Genomic DNA, 11,410 nt, shown 5'->3' with positions numbered 1-11,410 from the left:
CCTCGTCGTGGTTACTCTGGAGTACTCTGGAGTCCATGTCCTCCCGGTGACGCGTTTATCAACTTATCTTGGCTGTTCAGTCGCAAACAGATTTGCACAGTGCACATGGTCCACTCCAGCCACGCATGACATCAGAACTCCTCTCAGGTCCACCCGCCCGTTCCTCTCCATTTCTGAGGTCCGGGTAAAGTGACGTCAGTAGGCCTTGTGCAACGTATATATGCTACCTCAAGCCCCCCCTCGAAAACATCATCCCATTCAACCTTCAAATCAAGCACAACCCAAGTAACTACCAATCACTCAACACTCATCTCACACCACAATGTCCTTCGACAACACCAACAACGCCGGCCTCAACGCCACCCGCCCATCACATACCATCCACTGCGACTCTGAGCCCCTCCCAGGCTCAGGCGCCCGCTCCGCCGCCCAGGCCTCCGACTACTCGCCCGCGACCATCGACCGCACGCCCAGCTCGGCGCTGCACGACACGACTGCGCCCACCGAGGTGCACGTCAACCAGCAGTCGCGCGAGCGCGAGCAATCGCGCCTGAACGAGTCCTTCGACGGCACGTCATCGACCATGTCCCGCGAGGGCCCCGTGAGCTCCAACTCGGAGTTCCGTGACGATGGCGCGCCCGAGCCTCCATCAAAGGACGGCGTCGACGCATTCAGCTCGGAGAGGTCGATGGACTCCAAGCCCAGCAACGAGAGTAAGCATTCTCTGACACTTGACAATGTATCATGCAATTGATTATTATTCCCTTACACAGGCGGTGTCGCTGTCGGCGGCGACGATGACCTCCCTGAAGGTAAGGCAGGCATGGCTGATAAGATGATCGGCAAGACCCAGAAGGTGCCTAACACTCTTCCGTGACATAGTTATTCAAGTTGCTTACTGTCATTTGCAGGTTATGGGCAAGGTCACGAAAAAGCCCGAGCTCCAGGAGAAAGGAGAGCTCCGCGAGGTTGGCGGCAAGGCTGCTGTCCAGGGAGAGGCACGGGTCCCTCACGAGTAGATGACGACGACTAGGATTAGCATGGACAAAGCATATTGTATCATCTCCTATGCTTAATGTGTATTATCTCTAATGATATTCGGATTGCTGTAACACGGAGTTAGCGAACGCTGTAGCCTCCACCCGCGACATGAGTTCTTAGAACATCAACTGCGAGTCTGCATTCGACACTTCTGAGATTGAGCAGGGTTCGAAAATCATGAATACACAGTAGAGTATCGTCAACATCATATGTAAGTATGTACACGACAGAGAAAGAAACCAAAATTCACGATCATTACTAACATACGTAGTCATAGGGCCCACATCCATCGCCCAACACACATTATATCAGTTATCAAGACATGATCAGCATCGACTCGCCCTGTCCCCCAAGAGCTCCACCTGACAACAGTCCTGCGCTAAAACATGTGGATTCGAGTCGACATGGATGCAGCTGTAGGCGCAGAGAGTTACTGGCCCTCGGGCTTCTGTTTCTTGTTGCCGCCCGTGAGGCTCTTGTGGATGAAGGGAAGGACACCACCGCCGGCGATCGTAGCGCGCACTAGAATGTCGAGCTCCTCGTCGCCGCGAATGGCAAGCTGGAGATGCCGTGGCGTTATGCGCTTCACGCGGAGATCTTTTGAGGCGTTGCCTGGACCGCACACAAAATGACGCGTCAGATAGGATGAAACGTATAGAGACGGTGAGGGGTGAGAACGCACCAGCGAGCTCGAGCACCTCGGCGACGAGATACTCGAGGATGGCGCTTGTGTACACGGCGGCCTTGGCGCCAATGCGCATGTTGTGCTGCGTCCGCTGCTTCAGGTACCGATGGATACGACCGACGGGGAACTATGCATGTCAATCAGCACAAGTCGCATGACCACAGATGTGCGAAGTGAAGGGGGCAGTGGTCACTGCAAGAGGGGGCTCGCTCGCTTACTTGGAGACCGGCCCTTTGACTACGGGTGTGAATCGCCTTGTTCGACGGCGCGTTCGCACTAGCATTTGCGGCAGCTTGCGCGGCCGCAGGTGCGCCAGCCTTGGACTTTCCGCCGGTGGACTTGGGCTTGGGAGGCATTTCTTAACGCTTGAAGTAGAGGAAGCTAGGTATGTGCTATAGGGGCCAATCGAGCAGCGCGTGAATATCTGCACGTTTTGAAAGGAGAGACGGAGCGCACGGACCAGTCGTAGGGTATACAGAGCTTCGCAAAGTAGTCGCGCGGATGTTCAGGAGCCGGTGGACGCGAAAGGGGACTCGGCCGAAGCGTGGCAATTGCAAGACGCGGTTGTGGCGGAGATGATGGCAGTAAACAGTCAAGACGCGTTCGCTTTAGGGTCGGCTCGTGACGTCTCCTTGACGCGTGCTCGGGCGCTCGCGTGCATCGCATCCATTCTTAGCCTCCCCTGTCGGAACGCAGGAATACGAAGACGTCGCGCTGCATTGTGGAATGGAGCGGAGAATTGAGACATTTGGGAGATGGGCTCAGTCATCCTATCAGTATTCAATCTTTAGTACGCTTTTAGCGCGAAGGCCATACAGACCCAAAAAGTTGAAGTTGACAGAACGACCAGTACAACATGAGGTGGCCGAGTAATTATGGCGCAGCGTAACAATCTTCAACCGCCCAGCAAATACACCTCAGCCTGGCGTGGCAGCTTTCTTGCCGCTCTTCCGTCTCTTCAACAGCAGCCTACCCAGAGCGCTGGGCTTTCCTGCGCTACGCTCGATACCAAAGGCCCGCTTCTGCTTCTTTTGCTTCTGCGATGCGCGGCGCTTAACGCTTGCTGCGTCTTTCACCTTCTTCTTTGGCTTTATCGACGACGAAGTGACGGAGGGGCTGAACGTCCTTGGAGTCGAAGCTTGAGGATGCATCTTGTTTGATGCCCGCCTTATGAGAACAGACGGCGCGGTGGCTGCGTCCGACTCAGGCGGATAGGAGGGCCGTTGAGATCGTTCGGAGACGGAGAAGTGAAGGAGAGAGACGGCGTGCGTGATCCCAAAGCGTCTCGAGCTAGAGATTGGGACGGAGTCGGTTCCCTCTTGTTTTCCCTTGTACTTCTGCTTTTTCAAGCTAGTAGTTTTGCCATCGCTCCTCGGAGGCTCAAGTAGGGGAATGTCAAGGATTGGTGGGCTCCTTGATTCTGAGCGGCTTGCCGCAATCGTTCCCTTCTCCGCCTGTTTTTCTGTACTTGATTCGCGCGTGCAGTGGATCGGGGAGTTGTCCTTGGTAGGCAGGTCCTGGGTGGCCTTATTCGGGTTTAGGGAGGCCTGAGAGATGCATGCCTGAGAGGGACAGTTGCCGCTACCTTTTTGGCAAGGAGATGACTCAAAGAGGCTACACGTAGCTGCTTCCCAAATACCATAGCAGTCTTCCTCTCCTTCGCCCGCCGGTCCAGTAGCAGCGCGATTCATCGACGAGCGCTCGCTGTACACACTCGGCGACTTGAAGTCCATGCCAGGCCCAGGGAAGCTATCGCGGGTAATATCTCCCCCCGGTCCGTAAAGATCGAACATACCACGTAGCCGCGGTGATATCAGCGGTGTCCTATGGGATACCGGCGAAGACTGTGATGCAGCCGGGTTCGTAGGCTGTGGAGATGCGTTATCAGTGTCCTGAGCTTGATTTTGCGTCTGAACCAGAGCTAGAGCCGAGACCAAAGTATGCCGAGCGCTCGTCTCGGCCGTCTCGAGCGAGAGGTCAGAGGTGCACGAATCCAGATCGTCGTCTCTCGGCCGACTGAGTTTGAGCGTGCGTAGACGCTTCTCAAGCTCGCCCACGAGGTCGTACTTGGTACAAATGCGCGCACGTGCGGCGGCACATCCGTGCTCGAGGGTCTGCAGCTGCTCGAGAAGGACGCAAGCGTTGGTGATGACATTCAGGTTGAGCGGATGTAGGCTGGGGCCGGTCGTGGTGCCAGGAAGCTGGAGATGAGGACTGGCTGTAGGATGCTTGCTGGCGGAGATGGAGGTGGGCTTGACGTGTGGACATACTCGAGCACCAGGGGTGTGGTCGGGCGTCAGCTCGGCGAGGACCGACATGGCCCTGTGTCTCTGCGTGGTGTTCCTCACGATGATAAGAAGGAACACTAATGCTGGTCACAGTTCTGAAGAAGTGCGAGAGAAACAACTGGAGGCCTACAGATCCTGGTCAGGCCTCAGGCCTCAGGAAAGGCCAACGAAGGCGGCGATAGAGATGTGGATAAGGTATGCGTTTGATCATCGACCATGCACCAATAACCTTGCAGCATAGCAAGTGGAGCGGCGGCGCGTCGGCAAAGCACAGCTGGGGACAAGCGGACTTTGGAATTGACGATATAATTATTTTTATAAAAACTATGTAAACTGTTATTTCAAGGGGATCCGACCCTGAATTAATTATCGATGCCAGAGTTCTCGACGCCAGCATTCTCGACGCCAACATTCTCGACATACCTTTTAATGTTCTCTTCTGCTGTTCCCTCCCAGCCCATAGTCTCCTTCTGCCACTCCTTCCAACTGGGCATCGTACGTTGGACTGCCATCAACTGCGCAACCAGATCACCATTGGGCGGCGTGAGGAGAGGCTGAGTTCCAGTGGGAGGAGCGTCGGTGGATGGTAGTTGCCAAGGCATGGGCCTGCCTGTGGAAAAACTAGATGGTGCGGCCGAGCGTTTGAAAGCAAATGATCCGTCGTTCCCGTCGTCCACCACATCTTCTGTAGTTATCCAATCCTGCCACTCGCAAGTTATCTCTACGTCGGACGTTCGCTGGAAGAAGTTCCTCCCGCGGACCATGTACTCGTGAACAAGAAATAGGAGGGGAAGCGGTGAACGCTTGTCTTTGAAGTCAAGCGCAATAGCCTTGCCATGCAAGCGTTTTCCTGCCTGGGATTCTTCGTAGCTATCACATAGCACGAAGATATACTTCTTAATCTAGCTGCCATTAGCATATAGCGCAAAGGCAAACAGACTCGGACTCACGTTGGGCTCAAAGCGAATGAAAAACCGCCAATCATCAAATTGCTGATGATGATTTGGGCACATTGTCAGTCCATTGCGGGATTCGTGCTGAGGTTCCGCTTTGACACCTGTTGGTACCCATCCCAACGTTTTAAGTAAGTTCCACTAGAAAAAAGATAGTAAGCGGTCCCGCACGCAGCCTAAGTTTCACTTGAAAACAAACCGCTGGTTTATCTTTGCCACCAATAATATGACAATGCTGCAATGTTCTATCGCCGTCACCGCATACCACACATCTGCGGCGTCCTAAGAACATGTCACGTTCATCTAGATCCGTCTCGAATGCTGTCGTGTCAGATCGTCCTGATGCTGTCTCGATGTCACGAAAAAGCTCTGCGGGTGGGTTTGACGCGGTATAAGGAAGGGGATACAAGTTCAATGATGACATGAACGTGGCGACACAATACGATGGGTGGAGGGAAATGCGACACCCGAGACAGCCCCGTCCTGCTTGTATACGTAGCCGATCCCTAACATAGGAGTATTAGGGGAGACTAGAATTCCTGGGGCCGGATTCCTGTATGAGCTCCTGTATGTAGACCCGGGGCTCAAACGTGCGCGTGAACTTTCGGACTCAGCAACACCCTCACAGCTGGCTATGACTGCGTTCGACTTTGCTGGTGCGCTGAGAAAGCCAAGTCAAATCCATCGTTTTAGCCAGCCCTGTGCCTGATTGTGCAACATGAGCGCCCGTCAGCGATAGGTGTCTCATTTGCATCCGATACTGATCCCAGTCATCTCACACCAATCTCTTCTCCATGCGAAGGACCTGAAGTGACTTGGGGCAAAAGAGGTTTGCCGAGGCTGGCTACCTAATCTCCCGTAGGCAGAACTTGATAGTTTTTAGAAGATAGTCGTTTTTACAATAAAGGCTATTCCAGAACCATGTCGCATGTATGCGTGCCCATCCGAGCGCGGAACACGTCGTGCAATGTACGGCTATAGATTAAGGGAAGCAGAATGCGTGCGATGCCTGAAAGTATGCAATAGTATAAATCAAGCACATGCACACTTGATAAAAAACCGGAGTGCAAGGCAAGGGGTGTACACATACACTGCAATATGCTGTGTTATAGAGCTCTGAAGAGGAAAAATGGCCGCTATAGTCATGGCTCGGCGGCCTTTGTGGGACACATCACCAGTTCTCCAGGTGCCTACCTCACCTCAGGCACCGAATGCTGTATGACCCTGTCTGACCCTGTATGACCCTGTATGACCTGCACGCGGAAGTGACGTTACCGTCCTCGATCGACGACTTAACCCCTTTCGGTGGACTCCAATAGCACAATGTTGCCGCATGACGAGTTCGTAAGGTTCGTTGAAAGTCTGAACATGAACGTTGAACGGCGGCTGAAGCTTGAAGCGAGCGCTGGATGAAGTTAACTTCCGCGTTCCTGTAAGATGACCTCAGCAGTGATCAAGGTTGTACATTCCTCAATCAAGGGGCTGTTGTAATAGGACACCGTTTGCGTTGGAGGGCTCCGGCCGGAGGGCGAGAGCCTCGAAACACAGCCATGCATGGAGAGGTGGAGCGACTCCCGCGACACCCCTCTAGACGCCAACGCTTCAACCGCGGCTGAATTGGGCGAGCCCCACGAAGCGGGGACGCTCGGTGGAAGCAGAAAAGACCCCACGGACAGAAGCTGGCGTGTTAGTTCCTTGCGCGCAGTCTCCATGCAGACCAGCGCCTATCTCGAAGCGCCATATGTTGTAAGGCGATGCTTGTGGGAGATCATTTGTTGTTTGTGCGCCTTGACTCGACCTTTGCCACCGCGGTGATCAGAAAAAGCCGCAAATTTGCGAAGGGACTTGTGCCGTTTCTATTTTGGTCTATTTGACAAATGATATGATTTTTGACCGCTTCCGAGAAAGTCAAAAGTGCCGTATAAATATGGGGTGATCGAACGCGTGAGGGGGGCGTGCGCTCCTCGCTTCCTGCTTCCGGTCCATTTGCCGTCACCACCGCATTGCACGACGGTTACGAGTCTTGCTCTGACGTGCGTTATTTGCTCAAAGCTTTCGGAGTTCCTTCGAATGATATTGACTGTCTTTCATAGATAACGAACGTTACACGCTTCCCCTAGAGTACGAAAGTCTGATTCGAACTTCGCCATGCCTCGCTCGTTCTGCATCCCAGGAATATTCTTCCTCTTAGCGGCTACCGTCCTGCTCATCATTACCTCCATCAACTTGCCCTATCTGACCGCGCTGGACTTTGCACGCGTTCACTATACTGGCAACTCCCTTGGGGTTTCCGGCGGCCAGGGGTCACTCACACAGCTTAGGGCAAGTCAAACGCTACAGGTTGGATGAAGCGAGAAACTAATACTTCGGCTCACAGTTCGGTATCTGGGGCTATTGCGCTTACACTTCCAACGGTGCTCGCGTCTGCCCGCACGTTGGTATGTGTTGTAGCCCCTATTGTTTGCGTCACGAGGAGCTCACCGTTCGTTATTCCTAGGCCATGGTTATGGCGTTGAGGTCCTGTCTACGACTCACAACAGCGCTACCATTAACCCTTCGTGGACTCGTGGGCTTGCCGTTCACCCAGTCGGTGCGTCTTCTCCCTATACCTTCACGCTTCCTACAGATCTGAGACACATGTCTCTTACAGCCGCCGTTGTGTCCTTCATCGCACTCCTGTTCTCCTTCTCCACCCATGTCACCGTTACGCTCGTCGCCTCCGTGCTCTCCTTCCTTGCCGCTCTCTTGGCCCTTCTTGCGTTCATCATTGACATCGCGCTGTACGCCTGGGTCAAGCACGAGATGGGCAACCTTGGCGTTCCCGAGAGTACCATCACCGGCCCTGGCTTTTGGCTCACGTTCGTGGCCATGATTCTTCTCTTCCTCGCTGGGTGCACGGTCTGCTTCGGTCGCCGCCGCGATAGGATGTCGGGCGCAACCTCGTATGAAATGTCTGGTCCCAAGACTGGGTTCTTCTCGCGCTTCAGGCGCAACTGAGTGCTCGGCATGCCTGTGCGTCAGTGGTCGGTAGGAGGATGAATTGAGAAAAGTGCCTGCTTGTGGATATTTTGCTGTTGGCTGGACGATGTCGGCCGGCCAACGTATTTTTTTTCCATATACCTCTGCTCTCAATTTATGGATTGTTTACGTTGCGAACGTGTGCATAGACTTTTCTTTCTCTTGATGCTGTCTTATTTTGTTTACCCTTTGAAATGGTGATGACGTCATATTACTTTTTCACAATGTTGTGGTTTCGCCAGATCATAGTCATGATGATGCAAAAATATGATTATAAGAGGGTGCTGACTGGCAAGGAGCATTACTTGAGGGCGAACACAATGCAAAATCAACAATTTATAGTTCCGTGGCTCATCGTTCAAAAGAGTTTGGAATTCCTTGAGCGGGGCGTGGGGACGCAGTCGGTGCAGAATCTACTGCTCCTTCTTCTTCTCAGTCTCGGCGTGTTGCAGCTCGAGAGCGGCCTGGGTAAAGTGGGTAAGCATATACTCAGGCACGAATGTGCCTAGAACATACGAGCTCGGCCTTCTTGGCCTCGATCTTCAACGCAAGATTAGCACACGCGTATAAGGGGTGCAAGATCATGAGCAGAGATAGCTAACCTCGGACTTGAGCTTGCGTAGGAGCTCGGCTTCGTGCTTGCGGACGTACTCGGCTGTAAGAGAGTTGGAGTGGGTTTACAGAGTGGAGCTCGAAGGACGAGTATGCATACTTTCTTGGGCGGCCTCGCGCTTGCTGTAACGAGGCGAAAGAACGTAAGTTTGAGAAGAGCCGAGGGAGATGAATATGTACGCACCCGAACTCCTTGGAGGATGCGACACTGCCGTCGCTGCGGACGTTGGACATGAACCTGCTGCCCAGAACAACAGTAGAAGCCGGGAGGCGGCGAGCGGTGGAGAGTGAAATACGAGCAAGCATTGTGCGTTATCTACATTGAGTTTGAGAACGTTAGGGCTAGATAACTTGTCAAAGTTCAAGAGGGTTGGACTTCACTCACTGGGTGTATGTGATGAAGACTTGGGTGAAGATGAACAAATGGCTTTCGTGCGTCGTTCGGCACGGATAGGCGTTATGCGTGTGACGCGCTGTCGTGACTTGGTGATTGACTGGAGTCACACGCGCTGTCACCTACACCTTTTCGTCCTCACCAAATAACGTCCATGAAGTTCCTCAGGCAGGCAATCAACGGGGTGCGTTCACTATGTCTGCATGCTCCATTGACTGGGCTAACCATACATTGGACATTTAGGTCCGCAGTGCCCGCTCCTTCTCCTCGTCGGCGGTCTCGCGCAAAGGTCTGTTCAAGCCTGCTTCCGCTTTTCGCCGACCTGCCTGGGTGGGCACAGTCTCGATGGACAATATAAACTGAACACGCCTTCGTGCTTTGCACAGACTTCATCCAGGATCTCTATGTCAAGGAGTTGAAGTCGTACAAGGCACCCCCTCCTGTGCGTCTCTTTCTTTCACCATTCCCACTCGACCCCCACCATAGTTCCGGAAACTTCTGCTAAATCCGCGCCTATCGTTTGCTTTGGTTCACTAGGCCAAGGATGCCCACGTCGGCGCCGTGAAGCAATACACCATCCCGCCAGCGCCCAAAGCGCCCTCTCTACCCTCGGACGTCGCGGCCGAACTGAACGCGTACGACGCGTCGGAGCCCTCGAAGGACGCAGCGCCCAAGGCCGCTGCCACGACGACGACGGAGACCGCTGGCGAGGGCGCGGAGACGTTCCTGGCTTTCTTGGAGAAGGACGAGCCCAAGGCGGAGGCGCACCACTAGATTCCCCCCTCTTGTTTTGAGCACAAAATCTATAGATTGACATTCATCTGCGCTTGAGTGTGCTCTGGCATTAATTAATAGTGTTCATTCTATACCTTCTGTTGCATCAACCTTTGAGCCCGCCATTGCGAAGTATCAGTTTGGAGTTGCATGAAGGTGTTTGAAGTATTATTTCGGGAACGCAATGTATGTCGATGAGCCCGTTCCGAAACTCCGCAAGCGCCTTAGCGCGTGCAATATGCTTTCCTCCATGCCACCACAGGCTCATGCAGGCCAGTCCTTGCGAATATCCATTGTAAATCGGATTTTCTTTATTCACATTACATCGCCTGACATTGATCGTCCCAGGCTGTTGCAGCATTGGCTTCAAAGCCTCCCGAACTTTCGGTCGCTTGTATGCACACCAATGCTCTTCCGGCTCCCTCTTACTGTGATTGAACTTCGCGGATAGCGCATATACTCGCTTTACGGGACAAGTTTCCTCTCGACAATTGTTCTCAGCAAGAGGCATCCTCTAGCACCTCGGATGACTGGAAGTCGCGGGCGTTAGCATTGGAGAGGGAGATATCGCAGCTCAAGCGGCGAGGGCACGAAGGTACCATCTCTGGTGCGTTCACTTCACCTCAAGTCAGGATGGTGAATGTGGTGCACTCATAGTTTATCTAACCAAAGACGTCGATGTTTTAGCACCTCCTGCACTACGATCTTGGTCTCCGAAGCTGTCATCGTCATCCCAAAAAGAAGATACGCGTTGGGTTACCCAGCATGCACCAAGCCCGGAAGATATCGTCAAGAATTTACTTGAAAAACTTAAAGAGCGTATGTCGCCGCACGAACCTCTAGCTATTCATTTACTCTACAAACTCAACTTCATCGAACCTATTGACTTCTTGAATATTGAAAACACCTCACAATTTCCTCTCGTGCACAGGCTACGCAGAAGACACCACCTCGACGTCTCCCTCACAACTGCTCTCGTCTTTTGATCTTCTCCGGCAAGCTCTTGCTAATGACGCTCCCGACGCCGCACTCTTCAACAGGATTACCCTACAGGTCGTCGCGGAGCTCTCTCCCTTTGTGCAAGATCTAGTCTCCCCCGGAAGTCCCTTGTTCGCGGACGCTGAGACGCTTCAAGTAGTCTCGGTGCTACTGATGCATGTCTTGTGTGCTGCCGGCATTGTCGCTGAGAAAATTGGTCCATCGGGAAATCTTGACGACAATAATCAGGTCGAAGCAAACGATCCCCTGCGTACCCTAGTTTCGACCGTGTTCGTCCCGCTAGTAAAAGCACTCGTAACTATTTCTTCGTCTCAAATTTTTTAGGTTTCAACGAGAAACTAACACGATTTTGCCAGAGCAACTCTCCTACTACTTCCTCACCATTTACCGAATTTCGACTGCAGTTTCTGGTCTTGCTCAATGCCTCCCTCCGCACATTGGATGAACTCTGCATCAAACCAGAAATTCCGACTCCTTCCGGAGCTGGGGGTGAACGTCTCGCAGCCGCCGTACAGAACATCAAACAAACTCTAGCTACCGAAGCGCTTCAGGCTCTGGACAAGACCGTGTCTGACTTCTTCTCGCTTTCTTCTTCCTCGCCCTCGAGTTCTCCAGAATCCCATGCCGACGATTTTTCTCCTCAGCT

General features: G+C 53.2%; 8 protein-coding genes across 8 annotated transcripts; 4 read left to right on the top strand and 4 right to left on the bottom strand.

The window, feature by feature from the left end:
• Positions 1–322: 322 nt before the first annotated feature.
• CONPUDRAFT_158009 (uncharacterized protein) lies at positions 323–1,019 on the top strand (the record flags this gene model as incomplete). The annotated part of the gene is made up of 3 exons (XM_007774988.1): positions 323–713; positions 774–856; positions 912–1,019. 3 exons carry the CDS (start codon positions 323–325, stop codon positions 1,017–1,019), a joined length of 582 nt encoding a protein of 193 aa, XP_007773178.1.
• Positions 1,020–1,471: 452 nt separating this feature from the next.
• CONPUDRAFT_92744 (histone-fold-containing protein) lies at positions 1,472–2,082 on the bottom strand (the record flags this gene model as incomplete). The annotated part of the gene is made up of 3 exons (XM_007774987.1): positions 1,472–1,653; positions 1,724–1,853; positions 1,945–2,082. The coding sequence occupies 3 exons, from the start codon at positions 2,080–2,082 to the stop codon at positions 1,472–1,474; spliced, it is 450 nt and encodes a 149-aa protein (XP_007773177.1).
• Positions 2,083–2,520: 438 nt separating this feature from the next.
• On the bottom strand, positions 2,521–4,044 carry CONPUDRAFT_168593 (uncharacterized protein; the record flags this gene model as incomplete). The annotated part of the gene is made up of 1 exon (XM_007774986.1): positions 2,521–4,044. One exon carries the CDS (start codon positions 4,042–4,044, stop codon positions 2,644–2,646), a length of 1,401 nt encoding a protein of 466 aa, XP_007773176.1. The 3' UTR covers positions 2,521–2,643.
• Positions 4,045–4,290: 246 nt separating this feature from the next.
• CONPUDRAFT_110500 (uncharacterized protein) lies at positions 4,291–5,616 on the bottom strand. The gene is made up of 3 exons (XM_007774985.1): positions 5,167–5,616; positions 4,965–5,108; positions 4,291–4,916 (listed from the first exon to the last, which is right to left on the bottom strand). The coding sequence occupies exons 1-3, from the start codon at positions 5,389–5,391 to the stop codon at positions 4,377–4,379; spliced, it is 909 nt and encodes a 302-aa protein (XP_007773175.1). The 5' UTR covers positions 5,392–5,616; the 3' UTR covers positions 4,291–4,376.
• Positions 5,617–6,931: 1,315 nt separating this feature from the next.
• On the top strand, positions 6,932–8,277 carry CONPUDRAFT_139488 (pali-domain-containing protein). The gene is made up of 5 exons (XM_007774984.1): positions 6,932–7,000; positions 7,061–7,289; positions 7,345–7,405; positions 7,465–7,557; positions 7,618–8,277. Exons 2-5 carry the CDS (start codon positions 7,116–7,118, stop codon positions 7,962–7,964), a joined length of 675 nt encoding a protein of 224 aa, XP_007773174.1. The 5' UTR covers positions 6,932–7,000; positions 7,061–7,115; the 3' UTR covers positions 7,965–8,277.
• Positions 8,260–8,913, bottom strand: CONPUDRAFT_84718 (uncharacterized protein). The gene is made up of 5 exons (XM_007774983.1): positions 8,782–8,913; positions 8,698–8,720; positions 8,588–8,640; positions 8,502–8,525; positions 8,260–8,449 (listed from the first exon to the last, which is right to left on the bottom strand). Exons 1-5 carry the CDS (start codon positions 8,901–8,903, stop codon positions 8,399–8,401), a joined length of 273 nt encoding a protein of 90 aa, XP_007773173.1. The 5' UTR covers positions 8,904–8,913; the 3' UTR covers positions 8,260–8,398.
• Positions 8,914–9,145: 232 nt separating this feature from the next.
• On the top strand, positions 9,146–9,765 carry CONPUDRAFT_158003 (uncharacterized protein; the record flags this gene model as incomplete). The annotated part of the gene is made up of 4 exons (XM_007774982.1): positions 9,146–9,175; positions 9,235–9,280; positions 9,378–9,433; positions 9,529–9,765. 4 exons carry the CDS (start codon positions 9,146–9,148, stop codon positions 9,763–9,765), a joined length of 369 nt encoding a protein of 122 aa, XP_007773172.1.
• Positions 9,766–10,015: 250 nt separating this feature from the next.
• On the top strand, positions 10,016–11,209 carry CONPUDRAFT_76413 (uncharacterized protein; the record flags this gene model as incomplete). Its single annotated transcript, XM_007774750.1, has 6 exons — positions 10,016–10,060; positions 10,114–10,159; positions 10,217–10,372; positions 10,453–10,584; positions 10,697–11,033; positions 11,089–11,209. The coding sequence occupies 6 exons, from the start codon at positions 10,016–10,018 to the stop codon at positions 11,207–11,209; spliced, it is 837 nt and encodes a 278-aa protein (XP_007772940.1).
• Between the last annotated feature and the right edge of the window lie 201 nt (positions 11,210–11,410).

The sequence above is a fragment of the Coniophora puteana genome (assembly GCF_000271625.1).
Source record: "Coniophora puteana RWD-64-598 SS2 unplaced genomic scaffold CONPUscaffold_13, whole genome shotgun sequence".
Lineage (NCBI taxonomy): Eukaryota > Fungi > Basidiomycota > Agaricomycetes > Boletales > Coniophoraceae > Coniophora > Coniophora puteana.
This window is presented reverse-complemented; position numbering and strand designations above follow the sequence as displayed.

Bases quoted from the DNA above. Each gene is read 5' to 3' on its own strand.
- CONPUDRAFT_84718 (XM_007774983.1), bottom strand. From the start codon at position 8,903: ATGCTTGCTCGTATTTCACTCTCCACCGCTCGCCGCCTCCCGGCTTCT. The intron at 8,641-8,697 runs GTATGCATACTC...ACTCTCTTACAG, and splicing joins GCGCGAGGCCGCCCAAGAAA to CCGAGTACGTCCGCAAGCAC. The intron at 8,450-8,501 runs GTATGTTCTAGG...CACTTTACCCAG, and splicing joins AGGCCAAGAAGGCCGAGCTC to GCCGCTCTCGAGCTGCAACA.
- CONPUDRAFT_139488 (XM_007774984.1), top strand. From the start codon at position 7,116: ATGCCTCGCTCGTTCTGCATCCCAGGAATATTCTTCCTCTTAGCGGCT. The intron at 7,290-7,344 runs GCAAGTCAAACG...TTCGGCTCACAG, and splicing joins GGTCACTCACACAGCTTAGG to TTCGGTATCTGGGGCTATTG. The intron at 7,406-7,464 runs GTATGTGTTGTA...CGTTATTCCTAG, and splicing joins TCGCGTCTGCCCGCACGTTG to GCCATGGTTATGGCGTTGAG.
- CONPUDRAFT_110500 (XM_007774985.1), bottom strand. From the start codon at position 5,391: ATGTCATCATTGAACTTGTATCCCCTTCCTTATACCGCGTCAAACCCA. The intron at 5,109-5,166 runs GTTTGTTTTCAA...TCTTTTTTCTAG, and splicing joins GTGGCAAAGATAAACCAGCG to TGGAACTTACTTAAAACGTT. The intron at 4,917-4,964 runs GTGAGTCCGAGT...AATGGCAGCTAG, and splicing joins TCATTCGCTTTGAGCCCAAC to ATTAAGAAGTATATCTTCGT.